This window comes from Chanodichthys erythropterus, chromosome 22 (genome assembly GCF_024489055.1).
Source record: "Chanodichthys erythropterus isolate Z2021 chromosome 22, ASM2448905v1, whole genome shotgun sequence".
NCBI lineage: Eukaryota > Metazoa > Chordata > Actinopteri > Cypriniformes > Xenocyprididae > Chanodichthys > Chanodichthys erythropterus.
Window position 1 is genome coordinate 2,807,792 of NC_090242.1, and position 24,941 is coordinate 2,832,732.

Here is a 24,941-nt window from a genome sequence, read left to right on the forward strand (position 1 = left end):
ATTCTACTAAGCTTAACTTAACCGTCTACTAACACTCTAATGAGAGATAAGTGGCATGTAGTTACAAAATTACTCAATTAATAGAATGTCTAAAGTGGACTATCAAACTAAAGTGTAAATGACTATGAAAAAAAAAAAAATATATATATATATATATATATATATATATATATATATTTACTTTAGATTTGTTAAAGATTACATTTAATTTAAAGGGGGGGTATAATGCTATTTCAAGCATTCTGACTTAGGGTGCATTCACACTTGTCATGTTTGGTTCGATTAAAACGAACCCTGATGCGATTGCTCGGTTAGTGCGGTTAATTTGAATATATGTGAACGCTGCCAACCCTGGTGCGCATCAAACAAGCGGACCAAGAACGCTGAAAAGATGGGTCCCCAACGAACTCTGGTGCAGTTCGAATGATATATGAACGCAACACGGACCAAAGACATGTCACCGAACCAAAAACAAGACGAGACCCTAAAAAGGACAGAATCCTCACGCATGTCAGTTTTTCTTGTCATAGTCGCGAGTCTGCCCATCACAGGCATCAGACGCGTGTCTCCATGCAGCAGATCATTTGGATTCCCGCCGGTGTTTTGACTACTTTACACATTTTATAAGCTCTTCACGAGTTCCCAGCTGGCCAAAATACCATCACATGCAGGCTACGCACACAACAAGCGCATTTACCTCAGCAAACAGTTTCGGATGTTCGGTAAGTTCCGTCTCAAAATAAGCAATACATAATAAAATCCGACCAATCAGGTTGTGAATGTATCCCTATGCCTTAGGGTTCGGTATATTTTGTTTCGGTGATAAAATTGCTAATGTGAACGCTAATCGGACCAGGACTAAATTTTTTTATTTTTCTTCTTTGGTCCGGACCAAATGAACTAAACGAACCGAACTACAAGTGTGAACGCACCCTTATTTACACTGTTAAAGAGTTTGATTCTCATGCTAAAAACTAGTTGGATATATAAGGGAGTATTTCTTTGCCAAAAGTACTCTCACAAACTTCAGACATTGTTTTAGAGTATGGCCCTTTATTATGTAATAAAGGGCAGAATTCCTTGTATGGGCACTTCACCCGGAAGAGCGTGCATGCACACACCGACCAGAGCGAGAGAGCAAGAGCACGCCCATCAACGCAGTTTGTTTGGCTTTAAGAATGTCGTCGGCAGCCCTGCACAGGATTTGCTCGAGAAAGATTTGTTTTTAGACCACGAAATCAATGTCACCAAAGAAGTGTGTTTTTGGTTGTGAAGGAAAGATAACCTTGCTTCCCAAATAACCCAGCGTTAAGTGGAGCATAAAGTTTTGTGCTCAAGCATTACATTGATGCGCTCTCGATATTTGTTATTAAAATAACCATAGAAACTGATAGTTGCAATCACGTTTTTATTGGTTAAAATGAATGGAGAATATCTCGTGTTTTTCCGTGGCTGCTCGAGCCCTCAGGATCGGCATTTATGGATTTATAAACAAGGCCCAGTTCTACGCTGGATTTACAGATCGCTTGAAACTGAAAGATGGAGAGGTCACAGCGATAATGATCCCAATCATGAGTTGGAACCACAGGTGGTGAGTATAACTGCAATGAAATGTCTGCTTTGTTGGCAATAGGCGCATATAATGTAAACAATACGAATGTTGTGAATTCATAAATTCATTATTCATCATTCACTGTATACTATATTCATTATAGTGATTCAAAGGTTATCCATGGATAATGCGATGGTGTATTGTGCGTGTTTAAACCATTGATAGCTTGCAGACGATCGCTACATAAAAGCTGTGCGTGCTCGTGACTCTTTAGCTCCGCTCACACAGCACGCCTCCAGGCGCTCGGCTGTTTTCGGAAAGACTGATTTCGTCTGATAACTGATATGCCATAACACATCATTTCAGTGCAGATTGTTTTGTTTTCCTGTTACAATGTAATTAAGCTTTGCAAATTCAAGTTTTACAGAACATTCCATAGGAATGAACTAGAAATTTCTGCAAACAGTACAATTTTTCTATAAAATGGTCGCATAGCGTGCCCAAATTATTAGGTTTTATTCTTACATTAGCGTGTAAACTCCGCTGACATAGTTTAATGTGTTAAAGGTCCCGTTCTTCGTGATCCCATGTTTCAAACTTTAGTTAGTGTGTAATGTTGTTGTTAGAGTATAAATAAAATCTGTAAAATTTTAAAGCTCAAAGTTCAATGCCAAGCGAGATATTTTATTTAACAGAAGTCGCCTACATCGAACGGCCAGTTTGGACTACATCCCTCTACTTCCTTCTTTAATGACGTCACTAAAACAGTTTTTTGACTATCCTCCGCCCACAGGAATACACAAAAAAGGGGGCGTGTTCTTGTTGCGCTCCCACGGAGAAGAGCAAGAGTTGCGTTTGTAGAGTGTGTTTGTCGCCATGTTGTCGAAACGGTGTTATTTTCATCCCGCAGTCCAATCACCTTTGTTTGGCCTTCCAAGGGACGCTGTACTTAGAGATCAATGGTTACAATTTATGTTTAACTCGGTTCCCAAAAATTATAATTGTGGTATCCTTACTGCAAAATGTTGGACTGCAGTGCACATAATGGCCACAAGAGGGGACTATGTTTATGTATATGGCTGTTTTCCGTATGAGGTACTCTTCTGAGTGAGTGCTAACGTTGTACATTTTCTGTCGCTGCTTGTGGAGATTAAAGAGTTCAGTCTCTCGGGAATTATTGTCTTTTGTGTTCATTCGGCACAACACCACAATAATCCACATGTAAAACTATGTGCAGCACACGTTATGGTAAGAGGCAAGGAGCGCTAAGCTTCTATCAAATTACAACATAGGAACCGCTGGCACAATCAGAACTCGTTACGTATTTCTGAAGGAGGGACTTCATAGAACAAGGAAGTCATCAGCCCGTTTTTATGACAGTGGAAACAGCGGTATACAGATAAGTAAATTATGTGAAAAATACTGTTTTTTTTTACACGCGAAACATGAACACATGTTATATTGCACACTATAAACACAAGCAAAGCTTCAAAAAAACACCTTTAAATGCAATTGCACAGAACATGCATTGAACATTTGTAGTGAAGGTCACACTATAAAGATCACAATCATCCCATTTAAAGGAAAAGCACATCACACTCACTGTTTTCAGGATGTTGAGGCGGTACTTCAGACGGGAATTCTCCTCGCGCAACACATCCAGCTGTGAAGACGTGAAGTTCAGCTGCTGTGGATCTCGCAGCCTCTCGATTTCGTCTCGGAGTAGCTTGATTTCGCTTTCCTGTATGGCAAATTGAAACCACAGAAAATTTCAAGTAGGCAAGGGACAAAGAACATAAACATCAGATACCACTTATCTCAGTTATAAGAAAATACTTCAAAGTGCAAGCTGATTATGGCATTAACATTGTGACATGTGACATCACTACCATAGTTTACTATGCTAAACAATTATTTTGGTTTCACTTTGGCTATGAATGTGATTACTTTCAAAAAAGCCTTTCTGTATAACGAAAGGTAAAAACCACCACATTCACAAGCATAATGAGGATTCTTTGCATTTAAGCATTAGCTGTGGACTTTTTGTGGACAGTTTCATGATGCACATGTTAACACTTTTGTGCACTTTTTGTTAATGTAAATACAATAGCCCTCAACGCAGCCCAGGTATGCAGCTCACTAGATATTAAGGTACCCTCAGTACAGTACGTCATGATTTAATTTCTTCATACTTTTAATGTCAGCCGAATTTGCAGTCACAGTGCGTTAAACGCTCATGACTGTCAGACCTGCATGCGTGTTTCAGTCTCTTACGTCAGAACATGAGAAACACATGGTAACATGAACACAACTTTTAAATGAACAAAGCTATTAATGTTTTGAAGCAAAGCTGACCTGTCGTTGAAGTCGTGACGTGTGCTCGGCGACGGGATCACCCATTTTTGCGGATAAAGTGAGGTAAAAACAGGCAGAAATTCTGAAAATGTACTCTTCTCCAGAGCGAAGAACCACTTTAACCGGCTTCAGCACGTCACTTCCGTGTGAGTTGGATCAGTTGAACGGGTTCATAAAAGTGGTCTGAACGATTCGTGGTCCCCATATGAGTGCAGCAGCCGTGTTCCGGAAGTTAAAAAAATCCCATTCATTTTCTCCATAGAGGAATTGATTTTGAACGATAACTTACAAACCTTTAAAGAAAGACATACTGTGAGCAACGAAGTTGTTAATCAATGGTATATGCTTCTGTTGAAGCAATCAGCTTACACTATTTCAACATTTTTTTTTTAATAATCGATAATTATGGTGAGAAACTACATTACCCATGATTCTGCAGAAAAATCTCCACCAATCAGAGAATCCAACAAGCAAATCGCGTCAGCTATATGCTTAAGTATTTGTACATATATGCAATTTTGGAATACATTTTTATATCTACAAATTAATGGGGGAAATACTTCCGGAACCAAAACCGCTATAACAACTGTTGCACGCAAACCAATCGAGTCGCTTTTTTGATCGGTTCCTTTAAATCAACTGTTTGAAAGAACCGATTCTCGGATTCGAACTCACTGCCGCTCACAAACACAAAAACTCTGCGTTTATTTAGTCGCCACATCGTAAATTCAAACCCAATACGTTAAACACAAATAATGTCTATATTTAAAAAGAAAAGAAAAAAGAAATAGATTATTAAGGAAAGCAAAAATAGCGTTCTATCTACTTTTTAACAGCAGGTGGCAGTAGGCGCACCAATCAGGCCGTCAAAAGCAGAGAGACTGAGAAGAAGAACAAAGCAAATCTAGTGGTACCTGCAGTATTCAGTTTGAGCTTTGAATGAACTGGATCTTATGTACGTGAGAAACCTTTCTATTCTTTTTGTCTGTTTAGTATAGATCATTTAGATTGAATTAATTTATAAGTCAATGGCGTGATTACGATTATCAGATCAGATCTCATTGATGCATTACATGCAAAATAACTTAATGAGTTAAATGCTAATGAAGCTAATGCATGCTTGTTCACTAATGTAAAATGCCAGATCAATCCATCCCTTAATCGAGGTCTTTAATAAATAGAATTGCAAAACAAATAAATAAACTAGTTAGTTACTTTTTTACAAACACTTAGAGATGTAATAATGCTCTGTGATCATCATGCCATATGTTTAGCTTAGATTTTCTTAGATTGTATTTTTTAGTTGAGGTTGTTATTTGCATTTTTTTACAGTGATGTAGCACCTGACCCATTTGTCTTGTGTATTGACCAGTGGAAATCTTCTGTTGCTGATGTTGGTGTAGCGTTGCCAAGGTAACATTTCCATGGGTTGGACAATGAAACTGGAGTGAAACTCTGGAGTGTTGGAGGTTTCACGCCTATATATGCCTGGTGGCCAATCTTCACTGATTTTACATTTAGCAGATTGTGAAGGTTGAATTAGCAGAGCAATAGCACAGCTGTACATAAAATACTGAAATCCACACAATATAATGGGAAACATATCAGAGTTTTACCTCGACTCTCCTGTTTCCACCAAAACTGTTCATATGAGCTCCAAAGAGTCAATTTTCATGGTTGGGCTACTATAGCCAAACCTTTGGTCAATCATGCCATTGCCAAATGTTGGTTTCACTGGTGCCAACAGTGCAAATCTTGGGCTGTGTGAAACATGTTTTGTTCTCTGAGTCCACCTTCACTGTCTCTCCCACATCTGTGAGAGTTACAGTGTGGAGAAGCCCCAAAGACAAAGAGGCTTAAAAGGTTAGTTGTTAGTTAAAAAAGCAAATTGTCATCATTTACTCACCCTCATCTCATTGCAAACCTGTAAAACTTTCATTCATCTTTGAAACAATTTCTGTCCCTCCATTGACAGTCTAAGCGACTACCACTTTGACACGTCAAAAAGAGATCGTAAAAAATATTCATATGAATTGAGCGGTTTAGTCCAAATTTTCTGAAGAGACACAATCACTTTATATGATGAACGGAAGCTCAAGCATGTTTGCTTGACGTGCAAGAACCAGTGATGTTCATTCTTGTGTGTTAAATCCAAAGTATACTTCACTTTTTACTAGGGCTGCTCTCGACTGAAGATTTTCTAGTCGACTAGTAGTCGTTCATTCAAGCCATTAGTCGATTAGGGTTAGTTCACCCAAAAAGGAAAATTCTATCATTAATTACTCACCCTCGTGTAATTTCGCACCCATAAGACCTTCATTCATCTTCAGAACACAAATTAAGATATTTTTGATGAAATCCGATGACTCAGTGAGACAATTAACACTTACAATACCCAGAAAGCTACTAAAGACATATTTAAAACAGTTCATGTGATTACAGTGGTTCAACCTTAATGTTATAAAGTGATGAGAATACATTTTGTGCGCTAAAAAAACAGAATAACTTTATTCAACAATATCCAGTGATGGTTCGGAGCATGTATCAAACTGCCAAAGTCACGTGAAGCGTTGAAATTTTGAAACACTTATGACATAATGAAGCCTCGTTTACTGAAATCATGTGACTTTCACGCTTCGAACCACTGATTTGAGACAAAATATTCGTAAAGCTCCGAAGCTTCATGAAGCAGTGTTTTGAAATCGACCATCACTAGATATTGTTGAATAAAGTCATTATTTTTATTTTTTAATTTTTTTGGCGCACAAAAAAGTATTCTCATCGCTTTATAATATTAAAGGGGTGGTTCAGTGTTTTTTTTTTCTAGGCTTGATTGTGTTTTGGGGGCACAGTTTAACATGTCTTAATGCTTCGTTTTTTTTGAAAACGTTGTATTTTTCATATATTTTAGCTTTATTCTACACCTCTGTTTCCACTGTCATTTGAACGGCTCATTTGACTTCCTGCTTCTACTAAGCCACTCCCTCCGAAATACGCAATGTGCTCAGATTGGTTAGCTGGCCCAGTGTATCATGATTCTCTGAAGCGTCCGGAAACGCCACGCCCCTTAACATTCGTAGTTACGCGCTAAGCTGGAAATGTAAATAATGGCGTCTATATTGCTGTATCAAATTGAGCTGAATCAGACCCAGATGAAGAGGATCAAGCAGAACCTCTGCAATCGCGGCTTTTAAAGGACGTTTATGAATGGTATTTCATAGGGCTGGGCGATGTATCGAATGCTTTTGTCACGCGCATTTCTTCAGTAAAGTCGGTTCCCTGATTACCGCTAAATCGCCATCACCTGCTTTCAAATGAAGCGGCATTTAATAGACAGAGCCGTAGTTCACTGATAAGACACGCAATATCGCGTTCAATATCGATATGTATCGCCGTCGATATTGAACGCGATATTGCGTGTCTTATCAGTGAACTACGGCTCTGTCTATTAAATGCCGCTTCATTTGAAAAAGCAGGTGATGGCGATTTAGCGGCAATCAGGGAACCGACTTTACTGAAGAAATGCGCGTGACAAAAGCATTCGATACATCGCCCAGCCCTAGTATTTCACTTAGTATTTGTGTCATGGTGTTTAGATATGCTGTAACTCATGTTTGATAGCTTTCAATATACAGTTTTATCCTGATTAAAGCTTTGCTGTAGCCGAATACATGACTGAGCAGTAGCATTTTTGTAAAGGTATCGTTTAATTTATAGCATGAACAACTATGAACATAGACGTTTGTTGGTGTTTGTTGCACTAGAACTTAGCTAACTGGCTTGCAAAAATGAGTTGCTCTTTGTATATGTCCTTGATGCATTAAAAATAGCAACAGAACTATAACATCATGTTTAAAGACATGTACAAACAATAAAATGTACTTATAGTTTGAAGCCAATAAACAGCAGCTTCTGTTTTTAAAGTGGGAACTGCTTCATCTTTCAGTAATAGCTTTTGTGCAAATCCAGCATTGAACTCGTGTAGATTATGGAAGCTGTCTTCAGCACCGCATCCAGTGTAAAAAATATCACAGATTATAATGGGTTCTATTATCTTTTGACGCGTCGCGCCGCTCACGTCCAGTGTACACAACTCTTCCACTTCCATTTTGCTGCGCCACATTGCCTCACCCACTAACTGTTGCGTGTTCCCAGGGGCAGTGTCTATGTTAATAGCAAGGGTTTATGATGTCACCAACCCAGGAAGAAGCTCATTGTAGTCCAAACAGGCCGCCATAACTTTAAAAGACAGTATCTCCATTTGCATGAAACGTTCAGTGCTGTAACTTTGCAGATACTGTTTATGCTCAACCAGCAACATTACACACTAAATTTAAAAAGTGAAATCGCATGTAACCACCCCTTTAAGGTTGATCCACTGTAGTCACATGAACTGTTTTAAATATGTCTTTAGTAGCTTTCTGGGCAGTATAAGTGTTAATTGTCTCGCTGGTGATGATTTAAAAAAAATAAAATAAATCAGGTAGATCGAATTGGCAATATAGCGGGTGTATGATGTATGTTATGATGAACTATATGCCTTTCTCCACTGACGTTAAGGTGTTCAAAGTGTTTCTAAGGATACTGATTGTTATAAGGCAGCTGTCTGACTCACAAACAGGAACATGGTTTGTATAACATTAGCAACACATTATTAGCTGTTTGATAGTCAAACAAAAGGCTAATCATATTAATTACCATTATGTGTCTGGTGTTGTAAAAAGCGATAGCATTGTGCAGCGTTTACCTCAGTAAGTTCACCGAGTGGATCTATTGAGCTTGTGCGAGTGAGTTTAGGCGGGGCTAATTAATATATTTATATCCACATATAATAAATAAGGCAAGAGTGTAGAATTACATTCAAGCTATTTTAAAGGATTAGTCCATTTTCAAATAAAATTTTCCAGATAATTTACTTACCCCCATGTCATTCAAGATGTTCATGTCTTTCTTTCTTCAGTCGAAAAGAAATGAAGGTTTTTGATGAAAACATTCCAGGATTATTCTCCATATAGTAGACTTCAATGGGCACCAAATGGTTGAAGGTCAAAATTACAGTTTCAGTGCAGCTTCAAAGGGCTTTAAACAATACCAGACGAGGAGTAAGGGTCTTATCTAGCGAAACGATTGGTCATTTTCTAAAAAAATTTAAATGTATATGCTTTATATAAACAAATGATCGCCTTCCAAGTGCTTCTGCCAAAATCACACTTTTGTATTCTTCATAAAGCTTACTCTGTATGCCCTACACCTTCCCAATTCTACTAATGGAACAAGCGCAGCACCAGTTACATTTTTTCCATAAGTAGAATAGGGAAGGCGTAGGACATGCAGCGTAAGCTTTTTGAAGAATACTGAAAGCTGAAGCACGTACAAAGGCGATCATTTGTTTATATAAAGCATACACATTTACATTTTTTATTTTTTTTTTGCTTTTTTTTTTTTTTTTAAAAATGACCGATCGTTTTGCTAGATAAGACCCTTATTCCTCGTCTGGTATCGTTTAAAACCCTTTGAAGCTGCACTGAAATAGTCCTGGAGAATAATCCCGGAATGTTTTCATCAAAAATCTTTTCTTTTCGACTGAAGAAAGAAAGACATGAACATCTTTGATGACATGGGGGTGAGTAAATTATCAGGAAAATTTTATTTGAAAGTGAACTAATCCTTTAAGACATGAAGAATTTTTTTTTTTTTTTTACAGGAAAAATTGTTTAAATGTGTCATTATGGTGATCAAAGGTGAGTTTTAATGGATAAAATTATTGATTACAGGGGGACTTGAAAGATTTATTAACATTACTGTAGTAAGAAGCAGGTTGTGGCTGAAAACCATTGGTGCAGAATGAGGCTGCTGGAGTGATTGCTAATGAGAGACACGTGCGACACGTCTCGAGAGCAGTGGCGCTTTTATTATGCCGCAGACAAGCACTTCCCTCATTTTTACAACTCTATCATGAAAGAATACAAAGATATTTGTATGGGTTGTGACTCATAGAGGTATTGCAATTTGTCACAGTGCGCATGCGCCGAACATCGGTGTACGCATATGAGTCAAGTGAAGTATACTTTGCAAGGCTGTGCATTCGACTGTACGTGTAAAAAAAAAAAAAGGAAGTATACGTTCTGCTTTACACAAGAGCCAATGAGGTTTGTTCTCACGTGTCAAGCAGGTTCAGTTGAGCTTCTGTTTATGTTCGCTGATCAATGTGAAATAAAATCCTAAATTAAATCTGTTCATCATATAAAGCGATCATGTCTCTCCAGAAAATTTGGACTAAACCACTCAATTCATATAGATTATTTTTACGATCTCTTTATGAACCTTTTGAAGCGTCAAAGTGTCAGTTGTGTAGCTGTCTATGGAGGGACTGAAAGCATGATTTCATAAAAAATATCTTAATTTCTGTTTCTGAAGATGAACAAAAGTCTTACTGGTTTGGAACGATGTGAGGGTAAGTAAATTATGACAGAATTTTCATTTTTGGGTGAACTAACCCTTTTACACCCAGACTGTTGCTGCCCAGAGTGAAGCACAGGTGTGGATCAGTGCTAGTTTGGGCTGCAATATCATGGCATTCCCTACTGTGCTTGATGGCAAACCCTAGTGTACCATTTTGGAGGACCAGGTGCATCCAATGGTTCAAAATTTGTACCCTGAAGGGGGTGCCGTGTATCAGCATGATAATGTGTGACAGAATGGTTTGATGAACGTAAAAGTGAAGTTACATTCCCTTGGCCTGCACAGACACCAGATCTAAATATTTTTGAGCCATTTTGGGGTGTTTTGGAGGAGCAAGTCAGAAAATGTTTTCCTCCTCCAGCATCACATAGTCACCAGGAAGAGGAATGGCTCAAAATCCCTCTAGCCACTGTGAAGGACTTGTATCTGTCATTCCCAAGACGAATTGATGCTGTATTGGCCTCAACAGGAGGCCCTACACCATACTAATAAATTATTGTGGTCTAAAACCAGCTTTTTCAGTTTTATTGTCCAACCCCTGTATATGCTGATGCACTCCATAAAGTGTTTCTGACAGGCTGGCAGTTGATTTGATTTCAAAAATCATTACAAAGATGAGCAAATAACACACAACTACCTTTCACAGCTCGTCCACCAGCATGTCTGTTTCAGTTATTATCAAGTGGGGTGGGCAGGAGTACTCCATTAGCACACTGTCTGAGGAGGACACCGTCTTGGATCTGAAACAGTCCATTAAATCACTCACTGGAGTTCTTCCAGAACGACAAAAGCTCCTGGGGTTGAAAGTGAAAGGTGAGTGACATTAAAAACAGACACTCTCGCCCGGTTTTACAGACAAGGCTTAAGTCTAGTCCCAGACTAAATGCATGTTGAGCTGTTTTAACTGAAAGCACCTTGCACTGACCTGTCTTGATATTGATAGGTCCTTGCCATTGTTTTGTCTCAGGATGCACACCACCAGTAATGTTTTCTTTTCTAAGCCATGTTTATAAAAGCTACCTAAATGTCCTAATTGAACTTAGGTCTAATCCTGGCTTAATCTAAGCCTTGTCTGTGAAACCAGGGGCCTGTACCATGAAGATGGATTAGCTGGCTAGCCAGGTAAATTTCAGACTAGTTTGCGCCATTCCTGGGTTTTAGGTACCATGAAAGTAACTTGACTTTTAGCGGTGTTCATCGCCATAGTAACTTATGCTCCACAGCTAACCTCTCCGGGGCTGGTTATGTTCTCAAACTGAAATTGGACCAATCAGATGTAAGCTAAGTGACACTGACACACCCAACACAGTAAAGTCACTCCCCCAGTTTCTCTTCCTCTAAATTAAAGGTCATTGTGTAGTAAAAACAAATATTTAACGATGAAATTGTCTGGTTTTAATGATAATATAATTTATATATGATTTGTATAATTATATGATCTATATTTTTATTAATCCATTACACACGCAAGTTTAGTTTAACAGTTGTTATTAAGCACTTAGTTTCAATGAATATAGATCATATGTAATATAAATAAGGTGTAAATATACTCTTTAAATATGACTACATGTGACCTTGTATGTTTAAGTCTCTGTTGCTATATATTATCAACTATATAAACTTCACAACTTATTAACTTCACAACTTTCACTTGCACTGATAGAGAAAGATCATTTCTTTTATTTGTCCTCTTTCACAGACAAGTATTTTCCATTAGTGTAAATGCATTTAAATTCTTCATTTTCAGTAAGAGTTTTGAATCATGCTGGCTCTCTCATTAGAGGTGAATCCGTTTATCTCTGTTGCAAAGCATGTGATTGGCTGTTTGCCACTGATGTCATGGATTCATGTGCACACGCTCCACAAACTCAGGATCAAAGCCTGAGATGGCAGAGAAAGTTGATGATCAGCATCATGGTACCAACAAAGCCAGATTGGAGTGGTTTGGTTTTTTCAACTCGAAACTAATCCTATAAACCTGAGTTTGTTCAACTACCATCATGGTACAGGCCTCGGGCATATATCTGATACAAAATATGCAAAGTTAAAAAAAAAATAAAAAAAACGTTAACTTTCTTCTTTTGTCAGGTAAACCAGCAGATGATGATGTCAAACTGGGTGACTTGAAGTTGAAGCCCAATACCAAAATTATGATGATGGGCACTAGAGAGGAAAGTTTGGTTGGTAATATTATTGAGTTAAATTGTAATTGGGGGAGGGGTAGTGTATGTGTAATTTGTGGTGGTTATACAATTCTGTTTTATGATTTTATGTTATGTTATTTCAAGTACATTTTGCTCTTTGTACAATGCAAGATCTCGTAACCTTTGCATTAACGTTCCATAGGAAGATGTCTTGGCGCCTCCACCAGAAAATGATGATGTGGTCAATGACTTTGACATTGAAGAGGAAGTGACTGAGGTTGAAAACAGGCCAGTGAAACCCAGTTATTTATTCATTTATTCCACATTCAAAAGTTGGGGGTCAGTACTTTTATTCAGTAAGTATGCATTAAAGGGATAGTTCACCCAAAAATTAAAATTTAGTGTTTATCTGCTTACCCCCAGGGCATCCAAGATGTAGGTGACTTTGTTTCTTCAGTAGAACACAAATGATGATTTTTAACTCCAACCGTTGCCGTCTGTCGGTCTTATGTGTGTCAATGGTAACACAATTTATAAGAGTCAATAAACCTGCATAGACAAATCCAAATTAAACCCTGCAGCTCGTGACGACACATTGATGTCCTAAGACACGAAACAATCGGTTTGTGCGAAAAAACGAACAGTATTTATATTATTTTTACCTCTAATAAGGCAGTGATGTCTTGCACTCATTGAAGTATATGCGCGAGACATCACTGAGAGCGCGATCAGACCTCGCTAAGCGAGTGCTGAACGCAGTTGGACATAGTGGTGTTTTAGAGGTAAAAAATGCTATAAATACTGTTCGGTTTCTCGCACAAACCGATCGTTTCGTGTCTTAGGACATCCCGCAGGGTTTAATTTGGATTTGGATTTAATTTGGAACCCGCAGGGTTGTCTATGCACGTTTATGGACTCTTATAGATTGTGTTACCATTGACCCACATTATACAGCTGACAGACGGCAACGGTTGGAGTTAAAAATCATCATCATTTGTGTTTTACTGAAGAAACAAAGTCACCTACATCTTGGATGCCCTGGGGGTAAGCAGAAAAATTTTGGGGTGAACTATCCCTTTAAATTGATCAAAAGAGGCTGTAAAGACATTTTTGATCTTACACATTTTCAAATAAATGCTGTTTATTTTAAGCTTTTTTTCATGAAAACATCCTGAAAAAATTAAGCATCACAGTTTCCATAAAAATATGAATGTATAATAAATGTTTCTTGAGCAGCAAATCAGCATATTAGAATGATTTCCGAAGGATCGTGTGACACCGAAGACTGGAGTAATGATGCGGGAAATAAATAAATGCAATTTTTGTTAGCATAAGAGACTTTGAAATTAATTTTTAAAAAATCTTACAGACCCCAAACATACTTTCATATGTTTACTAAAAAACATTTACTTTATTTTCTTTTGCCACTATCATACATTTGGAAACAAGTTTATTCATCCAATTTTTCTGATTCAATGTTTTGTATTTGTCTTCCTTTCATACAGAGAGGAGAATTTGGCCAAGATAGCTCGTCGAGTGAAAGATTATAAAGTTGACGAGTTAAATCCCCCAAGACCAGGGAAAAGATTGCTCGTTCTAGATATTGACTATACGCTCTTTGGTGAGTCTTGCATCTGATACTGTATATAGCACTGAGTAAATCCATCTAGCAAATAGCAAGCATTCAAGTTGTCATGAAATCAAAATAGATTTTTTTTAATTAATGCAATTTTGCAGTATTTATTATCTTGGGCAGCGCACTGACATACTGCCATTGTGCTTCCCGGCTCGTGGACCATTCCTGATCCCGTCCCCATCTCTCTTCCACATTGCTTCCTGTCAGCTCTATACTATCCTATCATAATAAAGGCAAAAACTGCCAAAAACAAATCTTTAAAAAAAACTCTTGCAGCAACATCTCACCTCTGATGGCGTGTTTACTGGCACGAGGGTGGGGCAACCTGTCACTCACATGACATCACAGCAGTAGCAAACCACAACTATCCAATTAATTCCCCACTGACAAAATCCAAGTCCTGCCCTACATTTTGTGTAGTTCGAGGAGTTGTTTCATTTGAATATATGTCACAATAGAGAAGAAAAGACTGTTGCAACTGTGTGTTTACGTATATGCATATGCATTTTTTTTTTTTTTCTTTAAATGTAGATCATAAGTCATGCGCAGAGACAGGTCAGGAGCTGATGAGACCGTACTTGCACGAGTTTCTTACATCAGCATATGAGGACTACGATATTGTCATCTGGTGTAAGTATCCATTTAGTCAAGATTTGCAGATTCTTTTCAAGACGCTCAAGCACTCAGATCTTTTGTTTCTCTTTCATTCCTTTTCAGCTGCAACAAGTATGAAGTGGATTGATGCTAAAATGAAAGTAGGTCCTTGTTGTTTTGTTTTCCACATTAGAATAGAAGCCTTCAATCATAAAGCTTTTATATATGCTGATGTGCCAAAAGTGTATTCCACTGAAATGTGCAGTTTTCCCTCAAGCCCTGAATGTGCCTCAGGTTATGATGGTACTAACAAACCCTACGGCCCCAATTACTGGCATTAACATATTGCTATAACTGTGGTCTTTTAGGAGCTGGGGGTGACGGACAACCCAAACTACAAGATCACCTTCATGTTGGACAGTGCAGCCATGATCACTGTGCACACACCTAAAAGAGGAGTCGTAGAGGTCAGACATATTCTAATAAAAATCAACACGTCCCTGTCTCTACGTTCTGTTAGTGCATAATATCTGCATGTCATGTTTCAGGTGAAGCCTTTGGGAGTCATATGGGGTAAATATAGTGAGTTCTACGACCGGAAGAACACTATTATGTTTGATGACATTGGAAGAAACTTCCTCATGAATCCACAGAATGGACTGAAGGTATGCTACAGTTTATTTCTGATTTAAGTAGGGAATTAAATGGAAATATTTACAGCACATTTCCTGTGCAATGAAGTCTCTGATTGTTCTAGGAATTTGCTTTGACCTTTTCGAACTTTATGGAAGATGCTTCTTCGCAAGATATTTGACAGCAAGCACAATATGGCTGTCTCTGGCACATATAAGTGCAGTGCTGGGTAGTAACTGATTACATATAATCTGGATTACGTAAAATACTCATAATTAGACTACAGTTACTATTTTAGTGATTACATGACTGCATATTATTCACACAACTTTTTCATGTTTAAAATTTTCCTTTCTATAAAAAGCATATACATTCAGAAAGTCTTCTAGTTTTGTGAAACTGCGCACACAGACTGGCCACTAGTCAGGTGGCTATAATTACATTCAAAATTTAGGGGGCCACAATGCATTTGGCCACTGGATTTACAGAAGTCATTTCATTGCATACATAATCAGCTCCTGATGAACACATTAATTATTATTTGAAATAACACTCAGTATGTCATGTATTACTGTCTTTGGAAGCCTTTTGTCTTTCATACCCATTTTTATTATTTTAAAGGTGCCATCAAATTGAAAATTTAATTTACCTCAGCATAGTTGAATAACATGGAAATGGCATACAGTGAGTCTCAAACTCGATTGTTTCCTCCTTATATATAAATCTCATTTGTTTAAAAGACCTCAGAAGAACAGGCGAATCTCAACATAACACCGACTGTTACGTAACAGTTGGAGTGTACGCCCCCAATATTTGCATATGCCAGCCCATGATCGAGGCATTAGACAAGGGCAGCCAGTATTAACGTCTGGATGTGCACAGCTGAATCATCAGACTAGGTAAGCAAACAAGGACAATAGCGAAAAATGGCAGATGGAACAATAATAACTGGCATGATCCATGATAACATGATATTTTTAGTGATATTTGTAAATTCTTTCTAAATGTTTCGTTAGCATGTTGCTAATGTACTGTTAAATGTGGTTAAAGTTACCATCGTTTCTTACTGTATTCTCGGAGACAAGAGAGTGTCGCTATTTTCATTATTAAACACTTGCAGTCTGTATAATGCATAAACACAACTTCATTCTTTATAAATCTCTCCAACAGTGTAGCATTAGCCCGTTAGCCACGAAGCACTATCAAACTCATTCAGAATCAAATGTAAACATCCAAGACATGCTGCATGATGAACACTTTGTAAAGATCCATTTTGAGGGTTATATTAGCTGTGTGAACTTTGTTTATGCTGGGATAGAGTAGAGAGCTCGGGAGGGGGCGGAGAGCGCATGATTTAAAGGGGCCCCAGCCTGAATCGGCGCATTTCTAATTATGCCTCAAAATAGGCAGTTAAAAAAATTAATTAAAAAACATCTATGGGGTATTTTGAGCTGCAACTTCAGACACATTCAGGGGACACCTTAGACTTATATTACATCTTGTAAAAAAAAAAAAAAAATGTTCAATGGCACCTTTAAAGGTGCCCTAGAATCAGAATTTGAATTTACCTCGGCATAGTTGAATAACAAGAGTTCAGTACATGGAAAATACATACAGTGAGTTTCAAACTCCATTGTTTCCTCCTCCTTATGTAAATCTCATTTGTTTAAAAGACTTCTGGAAAACACTCGGATCTCAACATAACACTGACTGTTACGTAACAGTCGGGATCATTAATATGTATGACCCCAATATTTGCATAATGCCAGCCCATTAGACGCATTAGACAAGGAAAGGCAGTATTAATGTCTGGATCTGTGCACAGACAAGGTAAGCAAGCAAGAACAATAGCGAAAAATGGCAGATGGAGCAATAATAACTGATATGATCCATGATATCATGATATTTTTAGTGATATTTGTAAATTGTCTTTCTAAATGTTTCATTAGCATGTTGCTAATACTGTTAAATGTGGTTAAAGTTACCATCGTCTCTTACTGTATTCATGGAGACGAGAGTCGTTGCTATTTTCATTTTTAAACACTTGCAGTCTGTATAATGCATAAACACAACTTCATTCTTTATAAATCTCTCCAACAGTGTGTAATGTTAGCTTTAGCCCGTTAGCCACAGAGCATAGCCTCAAACTAACACAGAATCAAACGTAACCATCTAAATAAATACTTTACTCATATAATACATGCAATGTATAGTCAAGAGCTCGTGGGGCAGAGGGAGCGCATCTCTTAAAGGGGCCGTGCTGAAAAAATCAGTGCATAGTTAATGATGCCCCAAAATAGGCAGTTAAAAAAATTAATTAAAAAAAAATCTATGGGGTATTTTGAGCTGAAACTTCACAGACACATTCAGGGGACACCTAGGACTTATATTACATCTTGTAAAAAACAATCTAGGGCACCTTTAAAATTATTTTAATTTACATTTTTTTTATGATTTAATGATTAGCTTTTCATTAAACTCACAAACCCCTGGAGCTCCTTCACAAACCCTAGTTTGGGGAAAAACTGACTTAATGTTTAATGCACTTCATGTTGTTGAATAAAAAGAATGGAATATATTTTCTTTCTCTTTGTAGTTTTATATTAATATAGTAAGATTATTCTATTCAATTCAATTCAATGTGATAAACGAGTTAGGTCAAAACTAATCAAAAAGTAGTAAGATTATATTACCTAATATGTGTAATGTAATGTAATGGATTATGTTACTACTAACTACAATTTTTGTCATGTGATTTTGGAATTAGTAACCAACTACAATTGGTAAGTAATCGACCCAGCAGCTGCAGTTAAAAATTAAACCCAGAATCAAAGGTGAAAATCTTCAGAATCATTTCAGTATCAGATAATGTTTTTTTTTTTTTTTTCTCCCACCACTAGCATTGTGTCAAATAAATGTTACTTTCATGCCTGCTTTATAAGAAACTGTATTAAATGGTTTTAAAATATGTTCTTCATGTATTGATCACAGATCAGACCATTCATGAAGGCACACTTGAACCGTGAGAAAGACAAAGAGCTCTACAAGCTGTCTCTGTATCTGAAGGAAATCGCTAAACTGGAAGACTTCTCAGGTCTCAACCACAAGCACTGGGAAAGGTGAAGCAAAGAAAATACTGTATTCACTATATAAATAATTCACAAACACAGAAAATAAAAGCTACAAATGAGATCTGAGAAATGAGGAGAGATGTAGTGTTGACTTTTTATGACTCTTATGCTGCAATGCCATAAGGTGAAATTGTATTATTTATAAATATTGATTTTATTGTTTAATGTGTATGTATGTATGTGTTAAATATTATAATTTCAAATAAGTGTTTTCTATTTGAATATATTATGAAATCCTATTTATTCTTGATCAAAGCTGAATTTTCAGCATCATTACGCCAGTTTTCAGTGTCACATGATCCTTCAGAAATCATTCCAATATGATTTGCTGCTCAAGAAACATTTATCATCAATGTTAAAGTAAAAAATTATATATATATATATATAATTTTTTATTTTTTATAGAAAGTTCAAAAAACAGTATTTATCTGAAATAGTAAGCTTTTGTAACCACACTACCGTTTAAAAGTTTGGGGTCAGTAAGATTTAGTTTGTTTGTTTGTGTGTTTGGAAAGAAATTAATACTTTTTATTCAGCAAGGATGCATTAAATTGATCAAAAGTGACAGTAAAGACATTTATAATGTTACAAAATATTCTATATGACGACTGAGTACAAAACTACATCCCACATCAAAATTGAATTGCAAGGTGATCTATTCACTAATTGTCAAGAGTGCTTGTTATAAAAGAAATGCATCATTTTTATACAGTTATTGTTTAAGCCAAGGCGAAAACGGCATGTTCGTCAGCATTTTGTTTCCATAGCACATCATCACAATTTTAAAGGATTAGTTCATTTTAAAATTTACCCCATGATTTACTCACACTCAAGCCATCCTAGGTGTATATGACTTTCTTCTTTCAGATGAACACAATCAGAGTTAGATTAATAAACACCCTGATGCTTCTAAGCTTTGTAATGGCAGTGCACAGCAACCACCTGTTTGGATGCTCTTTCTTGACTTTCATCCATCATAAACGTACTACACACGGCTCCGGGGGATTAAAGGGATAGTTCCCCCAAAAATGAAAGTTCTATCATCATTTACTCACCCTCAAGTTGTTCCAAATCTGTATAAATTTCTTTGTTCTGTTGAACACAAAGGGAGATATATTGAAGAAAGTAACCAGGCCACTTTGTAGGATAGTAGGAAAAAAACTGCTATGGAAGTCAGTGGTGTTCTGTTCAGTCCAACACATTCTTCAAAATATTTTCCTTTGTGTTCAACAAAACAAAGAATTCAGATTTGGAACAACTTGAGGGTGAGTAAATGATGATAGAACGTTTTTGGTTGAACTATCCCTTTAATAAAGGCTTTCTGAAGTGAATCGATGTAAGAAAAATATCCATATATAACATGTTATGAAGTAAAATAACTAGCTTCTGCTAGACTGCCTTCTGTATTCAACTTACGAAGTAAGTGTAATGTCTTTCATAGTTCAAAACGCTTATGCTACGTCCTACGCCTTTCTTATTCAACATACAAAACAAGTGTAACTGACGTTGCGGAAGCAAGTTATTTTAGAAAGTCATATACACCTAGAATGGCTTGAGGGTGAGTAAATCATGGGGTAATTTTCATTTTAAAGTGAACTATCCTTTAATGACACTAATAACAATAAAATTACAAATTGGTATTATTAATATTGTGTTTGTTTATTAACTAAAGGAAGTTCAAATGGTGTCAAATTTCATTTGCATAAGATTTTGTAACTTTTTTTTTTTTTTTTTTTTTTTACATGATCTATCTATACACACACACACAAAACCTAGACTTGATTTTATTGTTCTAAATGTTATATGTGTGTGTGTGTATGTTTGGGGTCATTGAAAATGAATGGGGAAAAGTGGAGGGGGGATTCATTTGTCAAATAAATAAATAAATCAGCATAAATCTGAATATTTCCACACATAAATGAAGGCCTGGTACTAGAGCACAAATTTAATGTGGAATGGACATGATCACACAAACACGTACACTCCTGTTCATATCTGCTTATTGCTGTTTTTTTTGTTGTTGTTTTTTTAACCCTTGTGCGGTCTTCGTTTGGGAAGTACACTCGGGGTCTTCGGGGTCTTTTTTTTAAACAAATGTAATTTTTCTCTGTTTATTAGTGTTTTTACTCCATGTTTGTATAGTTTTTGGAGGATTTATTATATTTTTAAAATTTTATATAAATAAATTACAAAATATTTTTTAATAGGTTTTTATACAAAAACAGCTTTTTTGTAAAATTCAATTTATAAAAGACCCACATTTCTAAATTTTATTCATTTATTCATTCATCATTTGACATGGTTTAGTGTAAGATTTTTGCCCATCTTTTGGAAAATGCAGTTTTAAAAGTAAAAAAAAAAACCATTAATTTTTACCAGTAGATGGCTGCATTTTTTTTTTTTTTTTTTTTTTTCAGTTGGATTCATATGTAAATATTATGAAATCACAATTATAACAATAAAGACTACTTTTTTTCAAAGTTTAGTATTTTTTGTAATGAAATAAATCTGTTTTTCAATATTGTTACATTATGATGAGACTCCACTTAGAAATTTGACAAAATTCATCCTCAAAATCAACATTTTTGAAAAACTTTTTTTAGTACAAAATAATGCTAAACTTTGAAAAAAAAGTATTTTTTATTGTTATAATTGTGATTTCATAACATTTAGATATGAATCCAAAAAAAAAAAAAACTTATGAAAAGATGTCTTTCAATCAGTCAAATAGCACATTGCAAATAGTGGAGCTCTGCAGCCATCTACTGGTTAGAGTGATTTTTTTTTTTTACTTTTAAAACTGCATTTTCCAAAAGATGGGCAAAAATCTTACACTAAACCATGTCAAATTATCCATGTTATCCCCATGAATGAAAGTTAGAAATGTGGGTCTTTTTATAAAGTGAATTTTACATAAAAAGTGTTTTGTTGCCTGGGGTCTGCGGAGACCCCGAAGACCTTGTGTGCCTTTTTTTTTTTTTTTTTTTTTACACTAACATAAAAACAAGCCATCACTCCATTTTTTTATTCTTTGTAGATCTAGAAAGTGTTAACAACTGTACAAAGTTTCATGTCATTTGGACAAAGAGAACTTTTTTTTTTTATTTGAGCAAACGTTGGGGTCTAAAAAGACCCCAAAGACCCTATAAGGGTAAAATTAATTTCTTATTCTAAAGTTATAAACTTATTCTAAGTTCTAAACTTTTTTACATTTGGATTATTGAAATGAGAAGAAAGTCTTATCCATTAGTGGCAACTTATGTGGCATTATTGCAAAAACAAAATTGACAAAAATACTTTAATGTAAATCTAAATTTTGACAAAAATACTTTAATTCAATGTATTTTATAATGAATAAAATATATATATATATATATATATATATATATATATATATATATATATATATATATATATATATATATATATATATATATATATATATATATATATATATATATATATATATATATATATATATATACACACAAAATATACATCACAACTTTAATTAAAGTTGAAATTCAAAATATTAACAAAAACTATAATGGTATATCAGTGATACTAAAATATCACTCCGGTAGACTTCTGCTTAATAATATGAAAAATAAAACCCTTTTTGTCTCTACATTATTGTGGAAGACAGCAGCATTGAAATGGATTTGTATTAGCAGTATTTGATGGAATAAAACCCTCAAAAGAAAATGTGTGACTAATTGTGATTAATTGGATTAATTAATAAGCATATCATGTAATTAATTTAATAAAATATGTAATGTAATAAATAATTTTTACAACCCTAATGATTGTGTGTCCTTGTCCAACAGGTACCTCTCAAAGAGGCAGAATCAATGACCTCTTCAGCACTGAGGAGAAGCTGAGTCTAGAAAGGTTTGGCACCGGAAACCCCGTCCTCCCCAAACAACTGCTGCTCCACAGATCAGCTTCTCTGGATCTCGCGTCGTTCATCGTACATCTCTTTATAGTCGGTCATTACTGGAGGACAAAAAAGATTCTAGCACTTGTCCTACTCAAAACACTATTTACCTCAACAGGTCAATGAAAAGCATTCAACAACTAATAGCATCGACTGCATTTAAAGCAAGCATGACGGTCCTCTTACCTCACTTCCTGCCTGACACACTCTTCTTCCTATAATTGACTTTTTTCTTTTTTTTTCTTTTTTGGTGGTAATGTGGAAATTTGGACATTCTTGATTGAAAGAGAATATGATGCAAATGTAATTATGTTTTCTGTCCATGGAAAGATTGAAATGTTTACAAGAAGGTGTAAACACTAGCCATGTCTTAAAAGAAGCAATAGTTCAGGGCTGGCTGTGTAATTCTTTGTCTGAATGGCTTTAAATTCCAAAGAGAAGTTATTTCAAGCAGCACAAAAGAGGTTAAGAGATGAACATGCATCAGCAGATAAAAACAATTCTCCAAATGAACAGTGATGAACATTTGTTTACATGCATGTTTTTGTTTTTTAAATGCAAATGTGATGTATGTTTTATGTCCACTAAAGCAGTCACATGACAGGGAGAAAAAGAGGTCATATCAAAGTAGCCTGACAGACTGCTTTTTTTTTTTTTTTTTTTTTCTCCATCTACCAAGTCATAACATTGAAGCTTGTTTGTATTTTCCCCCCTCCCGTTTTAAACACAAAGTATGTGTTTAGTTAAGTCATCAAGTTTGGTAGATATTAACTTATGTAAACAGTACTGCAGTTTGTGTAACTGCATTTCAGCCGGTACTCAAATGTGGGCAATGGATTTATGTTTGTAGCCTAAATGTAAAATAAACTAAAATGGTTTTACAGTAGTTTGGGCGTACTTTGTCAGACATCAGCCCTCAAGTTTGATCAATGTGTAATACCTCACCAAAGAAAAAGTGAATACATCTGTCTTCTTTTCTTTTTTTTTTTTTTTGAAGAAAAATGGGCATACTAGTCTCTTGAAGGTCTAACTTTTAAGATAGCCTACTTAAATATTTCAAGCCTTAATATGGGGCCTCATTTATAAATGTTGCGTAGATAATTTCTCAAATTTGTGATTCACAGAACGAAAGTTCCAGTAGTGGTTCATAAATTTAGGTAGGGCAGATTCAGGGTCTTAGCACTAGTTGATGATGATAATTTTTGTAAGATTTATATTATGGTAAAACACATCAGACACTTTCGGCAGAATTGGAATGTCCTTGCGTTCTTTAGCCTGAGGGTGGCGCTCTAATGATGATTGACATACCAGTAGGCTATCACAGTCTATGGTATATACATGACAAACGCAGAGAATGCCATCTTTAGAATTGCTTAATGTAGTATTTATTGATCCTGAGTGTTGTTTTAGAATATTGCAAGTGATGCAGAGTCATTCTACGAAATGGGTGCCATTTCCACTTTGCAATTTTAAAAATGTTCATTAAGAACAAACATTTTTTTAAACAAATCTACAACTTAAAATATCTGTTAATCCTCCAAAAGACATATTTTCCCACCTCAGGCACAAAATCTTTATTAATATTATCCTTTTTATTCAGGCAAGGAAGCCATTCTCGTACCACCACAACACGGACAATACATATGCCATTAGAGTAGTAAAACAAGAAATAGATTTTTAAAATCTAATGTTTTCTTATAGTATTGTCCGTGTTCTTATTGTGTGAAAAAAAAAAAAATCATAAAGTGGTTCATTTTGTTTAAAAATCTTATAAATGTATGAGTTGGTGAGGGGGCATTTTACCCCACACATGGGGTAAAAGGCACACAGTATTCATACAAATACTTTTTTTTTTTTTCAAAATAATCACTTTAGCAAAATTTACTATTTTCTGTTTATTTTGATAAATAAAATAATTCATTTTTGTTCAGTAAATATATTGTCATTAAAATAGGCCTATGTGATATATATTTTTATATATAAAATATAAAAAAAGATTTTAAAAATACAGAAATGCAGAAACAAAATTATTTTAAAAAGTAAAGATTCTGAAAGCATTGAAGGAGATCCCATATAGCCTATTTAAAGGTACAATTTGTGATATTTTTTTCCGCTAGAGGTCGCTAGAAGCCTATTTAAAACAAAGGCATCGTTTGATGGCGCCAAGTTTTAGAGCGGAAACTTGGGACATGTGGTCTCCATCTCAACGGACGGTGCAAAAGAATAGGGATTTGAGTCTGGAAGAACTCATGGTCGTGGATGCGATTATTTACGTTACTGTAGTATGAAGCAGAGCAGGACCGAGTGTTGTGGGAGCTGAACGAGGAGCTGGAGCGATTGATCAACACACGCCTCACGAGCAGCGGGACTTTTATTATGACACAGCCGCCGGCGCCGCTTCCGCTTTTCCGGTCATGAGTTTACGGGAGCTGTCCTTGTCGACAGAACCAGCGGCAGATGGTAAACAGTAATTATGTTTCATAAATAAGTAACACAA

At 35.9% G+C, this 24,941-nt stretch overlaps 2 protein-coding genes across 4 annotated transcripts in view; one reads left to right on the plus strand and one right to left on the minus strand.

Moving 5' to 3' along the window:
• The window catches only part of rars1 (arginyl-tRNA synthetase 1), a 29,597-nt gene extending 25,114 nt beyond the window's left edge, over positions 1 to 4,483 (minus strand). Inside the window, exons 1-3 of the mRNA XM_067376529.1 lie at positions 4,333 to 4,483; positions 3,908 to 4,200; positions 3,156 to 3,293 (exon numbers count right to left, since the gene is read on the minus strand). Coding sequence (XP_067232630.1) covers positions 3,156 to 3,293; positions 3,908 to 3,952 — 183 coding nt within the window. The 5' untranslated portion in view covers positions 3,953 to 4,200; positions 4,333 to 4,483. The remainder of the gene's footprint in view (positions 1 to 3,155; positions 3,294 to 3,907; positions 4,201 to 4,332) is intronic.
• A 307-nt stretch (positions 4,484 to 4,790) lies between these two features.
• Positions 4,791 to 23,291, plus strand: ublcp1 (ubiquitin-like domain containing CTD phosphatase 1). 3 transcript variants are annotated; one of them, XM_067376200.1, is made up of 12 exons: positions 4,791 to 4,862; positions 5,240 to 5,320; positions 11,016 to 11,182; positions 12,458 to 12,549; positions 12,716 to 12,801; positions 14,019 to 14,134; positions 14,681 to 14,779; positions 14,867 to 14,904; positions 15,112 to 15,210; positions 15,292 to 15,408; positions 18,368 to 18,495; positions 22,335 to 23,291. In XM_067376200.1, exons 3-12 carry the CDS (start codon positions 11,029 to 11,031, stop codon positions 22,360 to 22,362), a joined length of 957 nt encoding a protein of 318 aa, XP_067232301.1. In that variant the 5' UTR covers positions 4,791 to 4,862; positions 5,240 to 5,320; positions 11,016 to 11,028; the 3' UTR covers positions 22,363 to 23,291. The 3 variants fall into 3 exon arrangements, with proteins under 3 accessions (XP_067232301.1, XP_067232304.1, XP_067232303.1); XM_067376203.1 differs by having other exon boundaries at positions 12,458 to 12,544; positions 12,720 to 12,801; XM_067376202.1 differs by having other exon boundaries at positions 4,805 to 4,862; positions 5,280 to 5,320.
• Positions 23,292 to 24,941: the final 1,650 nt, after the last annotated feature.

Excerpts from the sequence above, each read along its gene's own strand:
- ublcp1 (XM_067376200.1), top strand. The coding sequence starts at position 11,029 with ATGTCTGTTTCAGTTATTATCAAGTGGGGTGGGCAGGAGTACTCCATT. Across the intron at positions 14,780-14,866 it reads CTACGATATTGTCATCTGGT|CTGCAACAAGTATGAAGTGG; the intron begins GTAAGTATCCAT and ends ATTCCTTTTCAG. Across the intron at positions 15,409-18,367 it reads ATCCACAGAATGGACTGAAG|ATCAGACCATTCATGAAGGC; the intron begins GTATGCTACAGT and ends TATTGATCACAG.